Below are 19,511 nucleotides of genomic sequence, written 5' to 3' on the forward strand. Positions count from 1 at the left end.
TGCTTCTTTTACATGGCACAGTATACTTTCTATTTATTTAGTGCTGCTTCTTATACATGGCACAGTATACTTTCTATTTATTTAGTGCTGCTTCTTATAGATGGCACAGTATACTTTCTATTTATTTAGTGCTGCTTCTTATACATGGCACAGTATACTTTCTATTTATTTAGTGCTGCTTCTTATACATGGCACAGTATACTTTCTATTTATTTAGTGCTGCTTCTTATACATGGCACAGTATACTTTCTATTTATTTAGTGCTGCTTCTTTTACATGGCACAGTATACTTTCTATTTATTTAGTGCTGCTTCTTTTACATGGCACAGTATACTTTCTATTTATTTAGTGCTGCTTCTTTTACATGGCACAGTATACTTTCTATTTATTTAGTGCTGCTTCTTATACATGGCACAGTATACTTTCTATTTATTTAGTGCTGCTTCTTATACATGGCACAGTATACTTTCTATTTATTTAGTGCTGCTTCTTTTACATGGCACAGTATACTTTCTATTTATTTAGTGCTGCTTCTTTTACATGGCACAGTATACTTTCTATTTATTTAGTGCTGCTTCTTTTACATGGCACAGTATACTTTCTATTTATTCTCCTGCAAAGTGTAAGCTTGTGCGTTTCTGAAATTTGATATTTTTGGTAAGAAAAAAAATGAAAACATTTCCCTAAACATGTATTTTTAACAGCCCTTTATAATTCTTCTTGATTAGAGTTTTTGAAAAGGCTTAGATTAAAAGTAATGAACTTTTTTTTTTTTTTTTACAGTTTTTCTTGAAAAAAAATTGTTATGATACTGAAAAGTGTGCCGGTTCAGTTGAGAAGAAGACTAAATCTTGTATTTTTGTTGTAAGACATGCACGTATCTGTCTACACATTCCATGTATTTTTGACTCAGACTCACTCAAACTTTATGGATCCACAAGGGAAATAGTTTGACACACAGTAGCTCTAATGTGAAATGATGAAAACTCCTTTGATCTGCTGCCACTCTTCAAAAGCATGTGCTTGCAGTGCAGTCACAAAGAAGTAGACAAAAACATACGGAGGGAAACAATAAAGGACATAAGAGCCGGTGAGGAGCACAGAGGTGATGCAACCTCAGCATTACTATTTCTACATACAACCAAAAGTCCAATGCAACAAATAATCATAAATGATCAAAAACAAAAAATGATCAAAATAACTAATAAATGATACATGGACAAAAAGAGCATCTTAACACCCACATACACAGCGGCGGCCTCCGTGATGCAGACCAAGAGAGCCGACTCCGTCCTAGGCTGCCCACAAGCCCCTGGCCAACGTGCGGTCAGCATGGACGGGCGAGAACGAGCCTTTCCCAGCAGCACCCGGGCAGAAGGCGGGCTTTCCTGAGGGAATCAATAAAGTACACCCTGGACAAGTCACCCCCTTGTCTTTGTTCAATTGGACTTCAGTTCAGTTCCAGTTTGAGTGGAACATTCGTGCGATACAATGTGATGCAACACACACTTCCACTTTCATTACAGCACGTCTGAAAAGGAGGAGGAAGAAGCAGAGCTTATTTAATCCCACCCCTTTTCATTCCATAGCAATGTTATCGCATCTCCTTGTTCTCTGTAACAGAACAGTGAACAAATAAATAATATCACATAGTAAGCATACAAACATTAAATACATAAATAATCTTTGTCTCAATAAAAATAAAAAAGGGTTGAAGATGTTCCTCATATGTTGTGTGACGGTGCTTCCCCTGGATGGCACTATATATATATATATATATATATATATATATATATATATATATATATATATATATATATATATATATATATATATATATATATATATATATATATATATATATATATATATTTTGGATGTTTTCTAGAAAAGTGCATTTTTCAGCTAGTTTTACTGAAACTTTTGTGAGAAAGAAGAAGAAAAAGGTATAAATATAAATGTATTTATCTGAATTCAAAGGGTTCTTACTGTAAAGGTGCAAGGAATGCTTGAAATGTTTCATGTGTAAGATTAGCTTTTCATTTGTGGGGCAAATACATGCACATGTGTCATGGCCAATTATGCAAACTGTAGGATGACGTCATGGGTTTTAAAGCATATTTAACAAGTGAAGCACATGAAAGTGTCTCTGACTGCCTCTTACACATCTTTTGTCACTCAGGCCTTTAGAGCGCGGGTGGAGGAAAGCCAAAGAAGGAACGCCCGGCCCCCCGAAGGTGCCCCTGCGCCAGGAGGTGGTGAGTGTCAACGGTCAGCGGCGCGGCCAGCGGATTGTGGTGCCCGTCAAGAAGCTTTTCGCCCGGGAGAAGAGGCCGTACGGACTGGGGATGGTCGGCAAGCTGACCAACCGCACGTACCGCAAGCGCATCGACAGCTACGTGAAGAGACAGATAGAAGACATGGACGACCACAGGTGCATCCTTTCAGACGCACCTTCTTGGATGACCTCATCAACTCTACCCTTCCTGCAGGCCTTTTTTTACCTACTGGATCACCTTTGTCCACTTGCTCATCACCATCCTGGCCGTCTGCATCTACGGGATCGCACCGGTGGGCTTCTCCCAGCACGAGACGGTTGATTCTGTAAGTCTTAATAATCATTATTATTATGGATTACAGTCAATATGGTGTAAAGTAGGTCAACCTAGTTATTCTCCCAGCACGAGACGGTTTATTCTGTAAGTCATTATTATTATTATTATGGATTACAGTCAATATGGTGTAAAGTAGGTCAACCTAGTTATTCTCCCAGCACGAGACGGTTGATTCTGTAAGTCTTAATAATCATTATTATTATTATTATGGATTACAGTCAATATGGTGGAGAGTAGGTCAACCTAGGCAGACCAAAGTAGGTAAACATAGGCAGAAGATGCTAGACAAGATGGTTAACAGGTAAAAGATAGTATAAAGTAGGTAAACATGGGCAGAAAAAAGTAAACATGGGTAAAATATGCTATAGAAAAGGTAAACATAGGCAGAAGAAGGTAAACAAGTCATATGTAAAATATGGTGTAAAGTAGGTAAGCCTAAGTAGAAGAAGGTCAACATAGGTAATAAAGTAGGTAAACATAGGCAGACGAAGGTAAATGAGTAGGTAAACATGGTATAGAGTAGGTAAATAGGCAGAAGAAGTTAAACAAGTCGGTAAACATTGGTGAAATATGGTAGAGAGTAAGTAAACAGGCAGAAGAAGGTACACATAGGTAAAAGGTGGTATAAAGTAGCTAAACCTAAGCAGACGAAGGTAAACAAGTACGCAAAAATAAGCAGAAGAAGGTGAATGAAACATAGATACAAATGGTATAGAGTAGGTAAACAGCGATAAGAAGGTAAAAAAAAAAGTAGGTAAACATGGGTAAAAGATGGTAAAAAAAAAAGTAGGTAAATGATGGTGTAGAGTAGGTAAACATATGCAGAAGGTAAACAAAACATAGATTTAAAAAATGGTATAGAGTAGGTAAACAGCGGTAAGAAGGTAAAAAAGTAGGTAAAAGACAGTTAAAAAAGTGGTTAAATATAGGTAAAAAATGGTTTTTAAAAAAAAGGTAGGTAAATGATGGTATAGAGTAGGTAAACAGGCAGGAGAAGGTAAGAAAAAGTAGGTAAACAGGTAAAAGATGTTTAAAAAAGTAGGTGAACATAGTAAAAGATGGTATAGAGTAGGTAAACATGCAGAAGGTAAAAAAAAAGTAGGTAAAATATAATTTGAAAAGTGGTTAAATATAGGTAAAAGATGGTAAAAAAAAAAATAAGTAGGTAAATGATGGTATAGAGTAGGTAAACATGCAGAGGAAGGTAAAAATTAGGTAAAATGTAGTTTAAAAAGTGGTTAAATATAGGTAAAAGATGGTAAAAAAAATAAGTAGGTAAATGATGGTATAGAGTAGGTAAACATAGGCAGAAGAAGGTAAACAAAGTAGGTCAAAGATGGTTAAAAAAGTGGGTAAAAATAGGTAAAAGGTGGTCAAAAGTAGCTAAAATATGGTTGAAAAAGTAGTTCAACATAGGCAGAAAAAGATAAAAACAGATTCAACAAACAAACAAAAGTAGGTACAAAAAAGTAGGTAAACATAGGTAAAAGATGGTATAGAGTAGGTAAACATAGGCAGGAGAAAGTAAGAAAAAGTAGGTAAACATTGGTAGAAGATGTTTAAAAAAGTAGGTATAAGATGGTAGACATAGGCAGGAGAAGGTAAAAAAAAAAAGTAGGTAAATGGTAAAAGATGGTATAGAGTTGGTAAACATAGGAAGAAGAAGATAAGCAAAGGTGAGAAGCCATCATTCTGTGCATGTGATAATGATTGTGCTGGATTCATTACCAAAGATGATCTTATGTACCTCCCAGGTTTTAAGAAACAAAGGTGTGTACGAAAATGTCAAGTTTGTGCAGCAGGAGAACTTCTGGATCGGACCGAGCTCGGTAAGCACAAGAAATTAAAGTTGTTCCATTTTGCTTGTTTATTTCCACTTGTCAGCAAGTTATGCAGTGACGCACCTTGTCCAGCAGATGGCAGTGCAGCCTTGTTAGTCAGCAAGTTATGCAGTGACGCACCTTGTCCAGCAGATGGCAGTGCAGCCTTGTTAGTCAGCAAGTTATGCAGTGACGCACCTTGTCCAGCAGATGGCAGTGCAGCCTTGTTAGTCAGCAAGTTATGCAGTGACGCACCTTGTCCAGCAGATGGCAGTGCAGCCTTATTAGTCAGCAAGTTATGCAGTGACGCACCTTGTCCAGCAGATGGCAGTGCAGCCTTATTAGTCAGCAAGTTATGCAGTGACGCACCTTGTCCAGCAGATGGCAGTGCAGCCTTGTTAGTCAGCAAGTTATGCAGTGACGCACCTTGTCCAGCAGATGGCAGTGCAGCCTTGTTAGTCAGCAAGTTATGCAGGGACGCACCTTCTCCAGCAGATGGCAGTGCAGCCTTGTTAGTCAGCAAGTTATGCAGGGACGCACCTTCTCCAGCAGATGGCAGTGCAGCCTTGTTAGTCAGCAAGTTATGCAGTGACGCACCTTGTCCAGCAGATGGCAGTGCAGCCTTGTTAGTCAGCAAGTTATGCAGTGACGCACCTTGTCCAGCAGATGGCAGTGCAGCCTTGTTAGTCAGCAAGTTATGCAGGGACGCACCTTGTCCAGCAGATGGCAGTGCAGCCTTGTTAGTCAGCAAGTTATGCAGTGACGCACCTTGTCCAGCAGATGGCAGTGCAGCCTTGTTAGTCAGCAAGTTATGCAGTGACGCACCTTGTCCAGCAGATGGCAGTGCAGCCTTCTTAGTCAGCAAGTTATGCAGTGACGCACCTTGTCCAGCAGATGGCAGTGCAGCCTTGTTAGTCAGCAAGTTATGCAGTGACGCACCTTGTCCAGCAGATGGCAGTGCAGCCTTGTTAGTCAGCAAGTTATGCAGTGACGCACCTTGTCCAGCAGATGGCAGTGCAGCCTTGTTAGTCAGCAAGTTATGCAGTGACGCACCTTGTCCAGCAGATGGCAGTGCAGCCTTGTTAGTCAGCAAGTTATGCAGTGACGCACCTTGTCCAGCAGATGGCAGTGCAGCCTTGTTAGTCAGCAAGTTATGCAGTGACGCACCTTGTCCAGCAGATGGCAGTGCAGCCTTGTTAGTCAGCAAGTTATGCAGGGACGCACCTTGTCCAGCAGATGGCAGTGCAGCCTTGTTAGTCAGCAAGTTATGCAGTGACGCACCTTGTCCAGCAGATGGCAGTGCAGCCTTGTTAGTCAGCAAGTTATGCAGTGACGCACCTTGTCCAGCAGATGGCAGTGCAGCCTTGTTAGTCAGCAAGTTATGCAGTGACGCACCTTGTCCAGCAGATGGCAGTGCAGCCTTATTAGTCAGCAAGTTATGCAGTGACGCACCTTGTCCAGCAGATGGCAGTGCAGCCTTATTAGTCAGCAAGTTATGCAGTGACGCACCTTGTCCAGCAGATGGCAGTGCAGCCTTATTAGTCAGCAAGTTATGCAGTGACGCACCTTGTCCAGCAGATGGCAGTGCAGCCTTATTAGTCAGCAAGTTATGCAGTGACGCACCTTGTCCAGCAGATGGCAGTGCAGCCTTGTTAGTCAGCAAGTTATGCAGTGACGCACCTTGTCCAGCAGATGGCAGTGCAGCCTTGTTAGTCAGCAAGTTATGCAGTGACGCACCTTGTCCAGCAGATGGCAGTGCAGCCTTGTTAGTCAGCAAGTTATGCAGTGACGCACCTTGTCCAGCAGATGGCAGTGCAGCCTTATTAGTCAGCAAGTTATGCAGTGACGCACCTTGTCCAGCAGATGGCAGTGCAGCCTTGTTAGTCAGCAAGTTATGCAGTGACGCACCTTGTCCAGCAGATGGCAGTGCAGCCTTGTTAGTCAGCAAGTTATGCAGTGACGCACCTTGTCCAGCAGATGGCAGTGCAGCCTTGTTAGTCAGCAAGTTATGCAGTGACGCACCTTGTCCAGCAGATGGCAGTGCAGCCTTCTTAGTCAGCAAGTTATGCAGTGACGCACCTTGTCCAGCAGATGGCAGTGCAGCCTTGTTAGTCAGCAAGTTATGCAGTGACGCACCTTGTCCAGCAGATGGCAGTGCAGCCTTGTTAGTCAGCAAGTTATGCAGGGACGCACCTTGTCCAGCAGATGGCAGTGCAGCCTTGTTAGTCAGCAAGTTATGCAGTGACGCACCTTGTCCAGCAGATGGCAGTGCAGCCTTGTTAGTCAGCAAGTTATGCAGTGACGCACCTTGTCCAGCAGATGGCAGTGCAGCCTTTTAAGTCAGCAAGTTATGCAGTGACGCACCTTGTCCAGCAGATGGCAGTGCAGCCTTGTTAGTCAGCAAGTTATGCAGTGACGCACCTTGTCCAGCAGATGGCAGTGCAGCCTTGTTAGTCAGCAAGTTATGCAGTGACGCACCTTGTCCAGCAGATGGCAGTGCAGCCTTGTTAGTCAGCAAGTTATGCAGTGACGCACCTTGTCCAGCAGATGGCAGTGCAGTCTTGTTAGTCAGCAAGTTATGCAGTGACGCACCTTGTCCAGCAGATGGCAGTGCAGCCTTGTTAGTCAGCAAGTTATGCAGTGACGCACCTTGTCCAGCAGATGGCAGTGCAGTCTTGTTAGTCAGCAAGTTATGCAGTGACGCACCTTGTCCAGCAGATGGCAGTGCAGTCTTGTTAGTCAGCAAGTTATGCAGTGACGCACCTTGTCCAGCAGATGGCAGTGCAGCCTTGTTAGTCAGCAAGTTATGCAGTGACGCACCTTGTCCAGCAGATGGCAGTGCAGCCTTGTTAGTCAGCAAGTAATGCAGAGACGCACCTTGTCCAGCAGATGGCAGTGCAGCCTTGTTAGTCAGCAAGTTATGCAGTGACGCACCTTGTCCAGCAGATGGCAGTGCAGCCTTGTTAGTCAGCAAGTTATGCAGTGACGCACCTTGTCCAGCAGATGGCAGTGCAGCCTTATTAGTCAGCAAGTTATGCAGTGACGCACCTTGTCCAGCAGATGGCAGTGCAGCCTTGTTAGTCAGCAAGTTATGCAGTGACGCACCTTGTCCAGCAGATGGCAGTGCAGCCTTGTTAGTCAGCAAGTTATGCAGGGACGCACCTTGTCCAGCAGATGGCAGTGCAGCCTTGTTAGTCAGCAAGTTATGCAGGGACGCACCTTGTCCAGCAGATGGCAGTGCAGCCTTGTTAGTCAGCAAGTTATGCAGTGACGCACCTTGTCCAGCAGATGGCAGTGCAGCCTTGTTAGTCAGCAAGTTATGCAGTGACGCACCTTGTCCAGCAGATGGTAGTGCAGCCTTATTAGTCAGCAAGTTATGCAGTGACGCACCTTGTCCAGCAGATGGCAGTGCAGCCTTGTTAGTCAGCAAGTTATGCAGTGACGCACCTTGTCCAGCAGATGGCAGTGCAGCCTTGTTAGTCAGCAAGTTATGCAGTGACGCACCTTGTCCAGCAGATGGTAGTGCAGCCTTATTAGTCAGCAAGTTATGCAGTGACGCACCTTGTCCAGCAGATGGCAGTGCAGCCTTGTTAGTCAGCAAGTTATGCAGTGACGCACCTTGTCCAGCAGATGGCAGTGCAGCCTTGTTAGTCAGCAAGTTATGCAGTGACGCACCTTGTCCAGCAGATGGTAGTGCAGCCTTGTTAGTCAGCAAGTTATGCAGTGACGCACCTTGTCCAGCAGATGGCAGTGCAGCCTTGTTAGTCAGCAAGTTATGCAGTGACGCACCTTGTCCAGCAGATGGCAGTGCAGCCTTTTAAGTCAGCAAGTTATGCAGTGACGCACCTTGTCCAGCAGATGGCAGTGCAGCCTTGTTAGTCAGCAAGTTATGCAGTGACGCACCTTGTCCAGCAGATGGCAGTGCAGCCTTGTTAGTCAGCAAGTTATGCAGTGACGCACCTTGTCCAGCAGATGGCAGTGCAGCCTTGTTAGTCAGCAAGTTATGCAGTGACGCACCTTGTCCAGCAGATGGCAGTGCAGCCTTGTTAGTCAGCAAGTTATGCAGTGACGCACCTTGTCCAGCAGATGGCAGTGCAGCCTTGTTAGTCAGCAAGTTATGCAGTGACGCACCTTGTCCAGCAGATGGCAGTGCAGCCTTGTTAGTCAGCAAGTTATGCAGTGACGCACCTTGTCCAGCAGATGGCAGTGCAGCCTTGTTAGTGGCCCTGACCCCACTCTCTACTGCCACCCACAGGAGGATCTGATCCACTTGGGGGCCAAATACTCTCCGTGCATGAGGCAGGACGAGCAGGTGCGTGACTTCATCAGGGACAAAGGAGCCATGGAACGCAACTCTGCGTGCTGCGTGCGTAACGACCGCTCAGGCTGCGTGCAAACCTCCGAGGAAGAGTGCTCAGTGGGTACATACACATCTCCACTTGTGACAGGGTGAGGGATTCTTACCTCTCCTGCGTGTCCTGCAGAGCACTCTGGCTGTGTGGGTGAAGTGGCCGCACCATTCCAGCGTGCCTCACCTCAATGGCAAAGACAGGCAGTATGGTTCTGTCTGCCATCAGGACCCCAGGTACCTGCTTTGTACTTCAATATGCACCTTATTACACCATCAGGTACCTGCTTTGTACTTCAATATGCACCTTAATACACCATCAGGTACCTGCTTTGTACTTCAATATGCACCTTAATACACCATCAGGTACCTGCTTTATACTTCAATATGCACCTTAATACACCATCAGGTACCTGCTTTATACTTCAATATGCACCTTAATACACCATCAGGTACCTGCTTTATACTTCAATATGCACCTTAATACACCATCAGGTACCTGCTTTATACTTCAATATGCACCTTAATACACCATCAGGTACCTGCTTTATACTTCAATATGCACCTTAATACACCATCAGGTACCTGCTTTATACTTCAATATGCACCTTAATACACCATCAGGTACCTGCTTTATACTTCAATATGCACCTTAATACACCATCAGGTACCTGCTTTATACTTCAATATGCACCTTAATACACCATCAGGACCACCACCATACTGTAGGGCTGGACAATTCATCACATTTTTATTTAGATTTCTATCATGGCTTCTCATGATGATGTAAATATAATGATGTAAAACAATGATGATGTAAATATAAGAAAGTAAACAATGATGATGTAAATATAAGAAAGTAAACAATGATGATGTAAATATAAGAATGTAAACAATGATGATGTAAATATAAGAAAGTAAACAATGATGATGTAAATATAAGAAAGTAAACAATGATGATGTAAATATAAGAATGTAAACAATGATGATGTAAATATAAGAAAGTAAACAATGATGATGTAAATATAAGAAAGTAAACAATGATTATTGGCTCACACAACATGCATACAAACTCCCGAGCTTGTGACGGTGAAGCAGATGAGTGAAAAAAGAGCATGACTACTTTTTATTTGACACAGTATTGACACAGTATTGACATCAATAATCACTACAACCAACAAACAAAGTCAAGTAAATAAACGTAACCACAAACCTCGTCACATAATTGGACAATAAAACACAAGACGCTAAAAAAAATGCTAAATAATTTGAGAAAATTGACATAAATGTAAGTGAAATGCTGTCACTGTAAGGAGACCACTGAACATCATTGTACTGTACATCATTATACATAATTATACATCATTATACACCATTATACACCATTATACATCATTATACACCATTATACATCATTACACACCATTATACATCATTACACACCATTATACATCATTATACATCATTATACATCATTATACATCATTATACACCATTATACATCATTATACATCATTATACATCATTACACACCATTATACATCATTACACACCATTATACACCATTATACATCATTACACACCATTATACACCATTATACAACATTATACATCATTACACACCATTATACACCATTATACATCATTACACACCATTATACACCATTATACAACATTACACACCATTATACACCATTATACATCATTACACACCATTATACACCATTATACAACATTATACATCATTACACACCATTATACATCATTATACTGTGCATCATTGTACACCAATGTACATCATTATACTGTACATTATTGTACACCAATATACACATTGTACATCATTATACACTAATGTACATCATTATACTGTACATCATTATACTGTACATTAGTGTACATCATTATATTGTACAGCATTAGTATTTCTTTGTTGTTATTTCAGGATATGTCTGGAGCCTGCCTCTGTCTCTCCTCACGAGTGGCCTGATGACATCACCAAGTGGCCAGTGAGTGCTATGACAGAATACTATTGCTTTTATTAGCTTGTTTGTTGCTAACTAGCATGCTACTCTTACATGATTTTCCATGTAACAATCATCAATCAACTTGTTTTGTGTCAGAGCAAGACCTTATTGATTTTCAATCTAAACCTTGTCCTGTTTGCAGGCATTTTTGTTGAACATATTTCCTGTCAAACCAAGGATCCTATTGATTTTAAGCAATGTCTAAATGTAAGTTGTATTTCACAACCAATTTGATTGGGAATTAAAACAGTTTCAGGGAAAAAGAAGCCTATTTGTTTCAAATCGAAACATTTTCAGAAACTTTTCCTGTTTATGCAAGAACTCTATTTATGTTGGATAAACACATTTTCAGGGACTATTTCTCCGTAAGAGCAACAACCCTATTGATTTGGAATAAACAATTCCTGGTCAAATATGTCTGTCAGAGCAAGAAGCCATATTACCCAATTAACACATTTTCGGGGACTTTTTTCTGTCAGAGCAAGAACCCAATTGATTTTAATCAAACACATTCTAAGCACTATTTCTCTGTTCTTGAATGAACATTTTTTCATGTACTTGTTTCCCTGTCCAGCAAGAATCCTATTAACACGTTTTTAGGGATTCCCTGTCAGAGCAAGAACTCTATTGATTTAAAACAAAGACATTTTCACAGACTTGATTGGAATTCAACAACATCAGGGACTATTTCTGTCAGAGCAAGAACTCTATTGATTTAAAACAAAGACATTTTCACAGACTTGATTGGAATTCAACAACATCAGGGACTATTTCTGTCAGAGCAAGAACTCTATTGATTTAAAACAAAGACATTTTCACAGACTTGATTGGAATTCAACAACATCAGGGACTATTTCTGTCAGAGCAAGAACTCTATTGATTTAAAACAAAGACATTTTCACAGACTTGATTGGAATTCAACAACATCAGGGACTATTTCTGTCAGAGCAAGAACTCTATTGATTTAAAACAAACACATTTTCACAGACTTGATTGGAATTCAACAACATCAGGGACTATTTCTGTCAGAGCAAGAACTCCATCCATTCTAAAAGATCCAGAAATATTTCACAATTCTGAACCAAGCTTCACTTTTTGCCGGCCAAGAACACTTTTGATTTCAAATGAACATTTTCACCGACTATTTGCTGTGAAGAGCAAGAACTCTGTTGATTGTTGGGCAATGTTCAACACCAGGAAGCTGGTTGCTATTCGGAACTTCTTCCCGCTTGCAAATACACTATATTGCCAAAAGTATTTGGCCAGCCATCCAAGTGATGACAATCACTAATCACTAATCACTAATCACTAATCACTAATCACTAATCACAGGTGTATCCAATCCAGCACTTAGGCATGGAGACTATTTCTGTGGAAGAATGGGCCGCTCTCTGGAACTGTCATAGGATGCCAACAAATGCAGTCCTAAATATTCCAAAGTCCACTTTATTCTAAGAAAAGTGAAGAGTTTGGGAACAACAGCAAGTAAAGTGCCAGAGAGGTCAGCATAGTGCAAAGTGGTAGGCCAGGTAAAGTGCCAGAGAGGTCAGCATAGTGCAAAGTGGTAGGCCAGGTAAAGTGACAGAGAGGTCAGCATAGTGCAAAGTGGTAGGCCAGGTAAAGTGACAGAGAGGTCAGCATAGTGCAAAGTGGTAGGCCAGGTAAAGTGACAGAGAGGTCAGCATAGTGCAAAGTGGTAGGCCAGGTAAAGTGACAGAGAGGTCAGCATAGTGCAAAGTGGTAGGCCAGGTAAAGTGACAGAGAGGTCAGCATAGTGCAAAGTGGTAGGCCAGGTAAAGTGACAGAGAGGTCAGCATAGTGCAAAGTGGTAGGCCAGGTAAAGTGCCAGAGAGGTCAGCATAGTGCAAAGTGGTAGGCCAGGTAAAGTGACAGAGAGGTCAGCATAGTGCAAAGTGGTAGGCCAGGTAAAGTGACAGAGAGGTCAGCATAGTGCAAAGTGGTAGGCCAGGTAAAGTGACAGAGAGGTCAGCATAGTGCAAAGTGGTAGGCCAGGTAAAGTGCCAGAGAGGTCAGCATAGTGCAAAGTGGTAGGCCAGGTAAAGTGCCAGAGAGGTCAGCATAGTGCAAAGTGGTAGGCCAGGTAAAGTGCCAGAGAGGTTAGCATAGTGCAAAGTGGTAGGCCAGGTAAAGTGACAGAGAGGTCAGCATAGTGCAAAGTGGTAGGCCAGGTAAAGTGCCAGAGAGGTCAGCATAGTACAAAGTGGTAGGCCAGGTAAAGTGACAGAGAGGTCAGCATAGTGCAAAGTGGTAGGCCAGGTAAAGTGCCAGAGAGGTCAGCATAGTACAAAGTGGTAGGCCAGGTAAAGTGCCAGAGAGGTCAGCATAGTGCAAAGTGGTATGCCAGGTAAAGTGCCAGAGAGGTCAGCATAGTGCAAAGTGGTAGGCCAGGTAAAGTGCCAGAGAGGTTAGCATAGTGCAAAGTGGTAGGCCAGGTAAAGTGACAGAGAGGTCAGCATAGTGCAAAGTGGTAGGCCAGGTAAAGTGACAGAGAGGTCAGCATAGTGCAAAGTGGTAGGCCAGGTAAAGTGACAGAGAGGTCAGCATAGTGCAAAGTGGTAGGCCAGGTAAAGTGACAGAGAGGTCAGCATAGTGCAAAGTGGTAGGCCAGGTAAAGTGACAGAGAGGTCAGCATAGTGCAAAGTGGTAGGCCAGGTAAAGTGACAGAGAGGTCAGCATAGTGCAAAGTGGTAGGCCAGGTAAAGTGACAGAGAGGTCAGCATAGTGCAAAGTGGTAGGCCAGGTAAAGTGACAGAGAGGTCAGCATAGTGCAAAGTGGTAGGCCAGGTAAAGTGCCAGAGAGGTCAGCATAGTGCAAAGTGGTAGGCCAGGTAAAGTGACAGAGAGGTCAGCATAGTGCAAAGTGGTAGGCCAGGTAAAGTGACAGAGAGGTCAGCATAGTGCAAAGTGGTAGGCCAGGTAAAGTGACAGAGAGGTCAGCATAGTGCAAAGTGGTAGGCCAGGTAAAGTGACAGAGAGGTCAGCATAGTGCAAAGTGGTAGGCCAGGTAAAGTGACAGAGAGGTCAGCATAGTGCAAAGTGGTAGGCCAGGTAAAGTGACAGAGAGGTCAGCATAGTGCAAAGTGGTAGGCCAGGTAAAGTGACAGAGAGGTCAGCATAGTGCAAAGTGGTAGGCCAGGTAAAGTGCCAGAGAGGTCAGCATAGTGCAAAGTGGTAGGCCAGGTAAAGTGCCAGAGAGGTCAGCATAGTGCAAAGTGGTAGGCCAGGTAAAGTGCCAGAGAGGTTAGCATAGTGCAAAGTGGTAGGCCAGGTAAAGTGACAGAGAGGTCAGCATAGTGCAAAGTGGTAGGCCAGGTAAAGTGCCAGAGAGGTCAGCATAGTACAAAGTGGTAGGCCAGGTAAAGTGACAGAGAGGTCAGCATAGTGCAAAGTGGTAGGCCAGGTAAAGTGCCAGAGAGGTCAGCATAGTACAAAGTGGTAGGCCAGGTAAAGTGCCAGAGAGGTCAGCATAGTGCAAAGTGGTATGCCAGGTAAAGTGCCAGAGAGGTCAGCATAGTGCAAAGTGGTAGGCCAGGTAAAGTGCCAGAGAGGTTAGCATAGTGCAAAGTGGTAGGCCAGGTAAAGTGACAGAGAGGTCAGCATAGTGCAAAGTGGTAGGCCAGGTAAAGTGACAGAGAGGTCAGCATAGTGCAAAGTGGTAGGCCAGGTAAAGTGACAGAGAGGTCAGCATAGTGCAAAGTGGTAGGCCAGGTAAAGTGACAGAGAGGTCAGCATAGTGCAAAGTGGTAGGCCAGGTAAAGTGACAGAGAGGTCAGCATAGTGCAAAGTGGTAGGCCAGGTAAAGTGACAGAGAGGTCAGCATAGTGCAAAGTGGTAGGCCAGGTAAAGTGACAGAGAGGTCAGCATAGTGCAAAGTGGTAGGCCAGGTAAAGTGACAGAGAGGTCAGCATAGTGCAAAGTGGTAGGCCAGGTAAAGTGCCAGAGAGGTCAGCATAGTGCAAAGTGGTAGGCCAGGTAAAGTGACAGAGAGGTCAGCATAGTGCAAAGTGGTAGGCCAGGTAAAGTGACAGAGAGGTCAGCATAGTGCAAAGTGGTAGGCCAGGTAAAGTGACAGAGAGGTCAGCATAGTGCAAAGTGGTAGGCCAGGTAAAGTGCCAGAGAGGTCAGCATAGTGCAAAGTGGTAGGCCAGGTAAAGTGCCAGAGAGGTCAGCATAGTGCAAAGTGGTAGGCCAGGTAAAGTGCCAGAGAGGTTAGCATAGTGCAAAGTGGTAGGCCAGGTAAAGTGACAGAGAGGTCAGCATAGTGCAAAGTGGTAGGCCAGGTAAAGTGCCAGAGAGGTCAGCATAGTACAAAGTGGTAGGCCAGGTAAAGTGACAGAGAGGTCAGCATAGTGCAAAGTGGTAGGCCAGGTAAAGTGCCAGAGAGGTCAGCATAGTACAAAGTGGTAGGCCAGGTAAAGTGCCAGAGAGGTCAGCATAGTGCAAAGTGGTATGCCAGGTAAAGTGCCAGAGAGGTCAGCATAGTGCAAAGTGGTAGGCCAGGTAAAGTGCCAGAGAGGTTAGCATAGTGCAAAGTGGTAGGCCAGGTAAAGTGACAGAGAGGTCAGCATAGTGCAAAGTGGTAGGCCAGGTAAAGTGACAGAGAGGTCAGCATAGTGCAAAGTGGTAGGCCAGGTAAAGTGACAGAGAGGTCAGCATAGTGCAAAGTGGTAGGCCAGGTAAAGTGACAGAGAGGTCAGCATAGTGCAAAGTGGTAGGCCAGGTAAAGTGACAGAGAGGTCAGCATAGTGCAAAGTGGTAGGCCAGGTAAAGTGACAGAGAGGTCAGCATAGTGCAAAGTGGTAGGCCAGGTAAAGTGACAGAGAGGTCAGCATAGTGCAAAGTGGTAGGCCAGGTAAAGTGACAGAGAGGTCAGCATAGTGCAAAGTGGTAGGCCAGGTAAAGTGCCAGAGAGGTCAGCATAGTGCAAAGTGGTAGGCCAGGTAAAGTGACAGAGAGGTCAGCATAGTGCAAAGTGGTAGGCCAGGTAAAGTGACAGAGAGGTCAGCATAGTGCAAAGTGGTAGGCCAGGTAAAGTGACAGAGAGGTCAGCATAGTGCAAAGTGGTAGGCCAGGTAAAGTGACAGAGAGGTCAGCATAGTGCAAAGTGGTAGGCCAGGTAAAGTGACAGAGAGGTCAGCATAGTGCAAAGTGGTAGGCCAGGTAAAGTGCCAGAGAGGTTAGCATAGTGCAAAGTGGTAGGCCAGGTAAAGTGACAGAGAGGTCAGCATAGTGCAAAGTGGTAGGCCAGGTAAAGTGACAGAGAGGTCAGCATAGTGCAAAGTGGTAGGCCAGGTAAAGTGACAGAGAGGTCAGCATAGTGCAAAGTGGTAGGCCAGGTAAAGTGACAGAGAGGTCAGCATAGTGCAAAGTGGTAGGCCAGGTAAAGTGCCAGAGAGGTCAGCATAGTGCAAAGTGGTAGGCCAGGTAAAGTGCCAGAGAGGTCAGCATAGTACAAAGTGGTAGGCCAGGTAAAGTGACAGAGAGGTCAGCATAGTGCAAAGTGGTAGGCCAGGTAAAGTGCCAGAGAGGTCAGCATAGTACAAAGTGGTAGGCCAGGTAAAGTGCCAGAGAGGTCAGCATAGTGCAAAGTGGTATGCCAGGTAAAGTGCCAGAGAGGTCAGCATAGTGCAAAGTGGTAGGCCAGGTAAAGTGCCAGAGAGGTTAGCATAGTGCAAAGTGGTAGGCCAGGTAAAGTGACAGAGAGGTCAGCATAGTGCAAAGTGGTAGGCCAGGTAAAGTGACAGAGAGGTCAGCATAGTGCAAAGTGGTAGGCCAGGTAAAGTGACAGAGAGGTCAGCATAGTGCAAAGTGGTAGGCCAGGTAAAGTGACAGAGAGGTCAGCATAGTGCAAAGTGGTAGGCCAGGTAAAGTGACAGAGAGGTCAGCATAGTGCAAAGTGGTAGGCCAGGTAAACTGACAGAGAGGTCAGCATAGTGCACAGACTTTCTGCACAGTCACTTGCTACACACTTCATGTCACCTTCCAATTAGCCCACGTACAGTACGCAGAGAGCTTCATGGAATGGCTTTCCATGGCCGGGCAGCTGCATCTAAGCCCTACATCACCAAGTCCAATGCAAAGTGTGGGATGCAGTGGTGTAAAGGACATCACCACTGGACTCTAGAGCAGTGGAGACGCTTTCTCTGGACTGATGAGTCACACTTTTACATCTGATGGAGCAGTCTGGCTTTGGAGGTTGCCAGGACAACGCTACATTTCTCACTGCATTGTGCTGAGTGTGAAATTTGGTGGAGGAGGAATTATGGTGTGGGGTTGTTTTTCAGGAGTTGGGCTTGGCCCCTTAGTTCCAGTGAAAGTAACTTTGAATGCTCCAGGATACCAAAACATTTTGGACAATTCCATGCTCCCAACCTGGTGGGAACAGTTTGTAGCGGGTCCAACATGACTGTGCACCCGTGCACAAAGCAAGGTCCATAAAGACATGGATGACAGAGTCTGCTGTGGATGAACTTGACTGGCCTGCACAGAGTCCTGACTTGAAGCCGATAGAACACCTTTGGGATGAATTAGAAGGGAGACTGACAGCCAGACCTTCTCCACCACATCAGTGTGTGACCTCACCAATGCACTTTTGGAAGAATGCTGGAAAATTGCTATAAATACACTCTGCAACCTTGTGGACAGCCTTCCCAGAAGATGTAAATACACTCTGCAACCTTGTGGACAGCCTTCCCAGAAGATATAAACACACTCTGCAACCTTGTGGACAGCCTTCCCAGAAGATATAAACACACTCTGCAACCTTGTGGACAGCCTTCCCAGAAGATATAAACACACTCTGCAACCTTGTGGACAGCCTTCCCAGAAGATATAAACACACTCTGCAACCTTGTGGACAGCCTTCCCAGAAGATATAAACACACTCTGCAACCTTGTGGACAGCCTTCCCAGAAGATATAAACACACTCTGCAACCTTGTGGACAGCCTTCCCAGAAGATATAAACACACTCTGCAACCTTGTGGACAGCCTTCCCAGAAGATATAAATACACTCTGCAACCTTGTGGACAGCCTTCCCAGAAGATGTAAATACACTCTGCAACCTTGTGGACAGCCTTCCCAGAAGATATAAACACACTCTGCAACCTTGTGGACAGCCTTCCCAGAAGATATAAACACACTCTGCAACCTTTTGGACAGCCTTCCCAGAAGATATAAACACACTCTGCAACCTTGTGGACAGCCTTCCCAGAAGATATAAACACACTCTGCAACCTTGTGGACAGCCTTCCCAGAAGAGTTGAAGCTGTAATAGCTGCAAAATGTCATATTGACCCCTATGGGTTAGGACTGGGATGGCACTTCAACTTCATATGTGAGTCAAGGCAGGTGGCCAAATACTTTTGGCACTATGGTGTATGTTTGCTGGATGTCAGGCAAGAACACTATTTATTTTGAATGAGGTCCAACCCGACGTGCCTGTAGGTAGAAAGGGGTGAAGAGTAAATACTCACTGTGTCATGTTTGGTAAGGTAACTTGTGGAAATGAGCCACAAGGATATGTGATGGCAGGATCCCTGTTAGTTTTGAGTCACAAGCATATGTGATGGCAGGATCCCTGTTAGTTTTGAAGGACATGTGGACCATGAGAATGGTTAGTCAGCTGGTTGAATGTGTGTGTGTGCGTGTAGATCTGCACCAGGTACAACACAGGGAACCACACCAACCTGCCTCACATCGACTGCACCATCACAGGACGACCCTGCTGCATCGGAACCAAAGGAAGGTAATGATGCTAACAAAATCAAGTCTATATATTTTATTATTATTATTATTATTATTACTTTTGAATGAGTGCTTGTCTTCTCCGAGGTGTGAAATCACATCCCGGGAATATTGTGACTTCATGAACGGCTACTTTCACGAAGAAGCCACCCTTTGCTCCCAGGTAAGTCCAAACATCCTTCTGCCCGTATATGGAGTGCTAATATAAAGGTGTGTCGCAGGTGCCTTATATGGAGTGCTAATATAAAGGTGTGTCGCAGGTGCCTTATATGGAGTGCTAATATAAAGGTGTGTCGCAGGTGCCTTATATGGAGTGCTAATATAAAGGTGTGTCGCAGGTGCCTTATATAGAGTGCTAATATAAAGGTGTGTCGCAGGTGTCTTATATGGAGTGCTAATATAAAGGTGTGTCGCAGGTGCCTTATATGGAGTGCTAATATAAAGGTGTGTCGCAGGTGCCTTATATGGAATGCTAATATAAAGGTGTGTCGCAGGTGTCTTATATGGAGTGCTAATATAAAGGTGTGTCGCAGGTGCCTTATATGGAGTGCTAATATAAAGGTGTGTCGCAGGTGCCTTATATGGAGTGCTAATATAAAGGTGTGTCGCAGGTGTCTTATATGGAGTGCTAATATAAAGGTGTGTCGCAGGTGCCTTATATGGAGTGCTAATATAAAGGTGTGTCGCAGGTGCCTTATATGGAGTGCTAATATAAAGGTGTGTCGCAGGTGCCTTATATGGAGTGCTAATATAAAGGTGTGTCGCAGGTGCCTTATATGGAGTGCTAATATAAAGGTGTGTCGCAGGTGCCTTATATGGAGTGCTAATATAAAGGTGTGTCGCAGGTGTCTTATATGGAGTGCTAATATAAAGGTGTGTCGCAGGTGCCTTATATAGAGTGCTAATATAAAGGTGTGTCGCAGGTGCCTTATAT

General features: G+C 44.1%; 1 protein-coding gene across 2 annotated transcripts in view; it reads left to right on the top strand.

The window, feature by feature from the left end:
- rhbdf1a (rhomboid 5 homolog 1a (Drosophila)) overlaps positions 1–19,511 on the top strand; it is a 112,507-nt gene that overhangs the window by 81,413 nt on the left and 11,583 nt on the right. For both annotated transcript variants that reach the window (XM_062049783.1, XM_062049784.1), the window contains 8 exons: positions 2,183–2,434; positions 2,493–2,604; positions 4,370–4,444; positions 8,691–8,852; positions 8,920–9,020; positions 10,729–10,792; positions 18,484–18,578; positions 18,665–18,740. In XM_062049783.1, the coding sequence (XP_061905767.1) occupies positions 2,183–2,434; positions 2,493–2,604; positions 4,370–4,444; positions 8,691–8,852; positions 8,920–9,020; positions 10,729–10,792; positions 18,484–18,578; positions 18,665–18,740 (937 nt within the window). The remainder of the gene's footprint in view (positions 1–2,182; positions 2,435–2,492; positions 2,605–4,369; positions 4,445–8,690; positions 8,853–8,919; positions 9,021–10,728; positions 10,793–18,483; positions 18,579–18,664; positions 18,741–19,511) is intronic.

This window comes from Entelurus aequoreus, linkage group LG06 (genome assembly GCF_033978785.1).
Source record: "Entelurus aequoreus isolate RoL-2023_Sb linkage group LG06, RoL_Eaeq_v1.1, whole genome shotgun sequence".
Taxonomy (NCBI): domain Eukaryota; kingdom Metazoa; phylum Chordata; class Actinopteri; order Syngnathiformes; family Syngnathidae; genus Entelurus; species Entelurus aequoreus.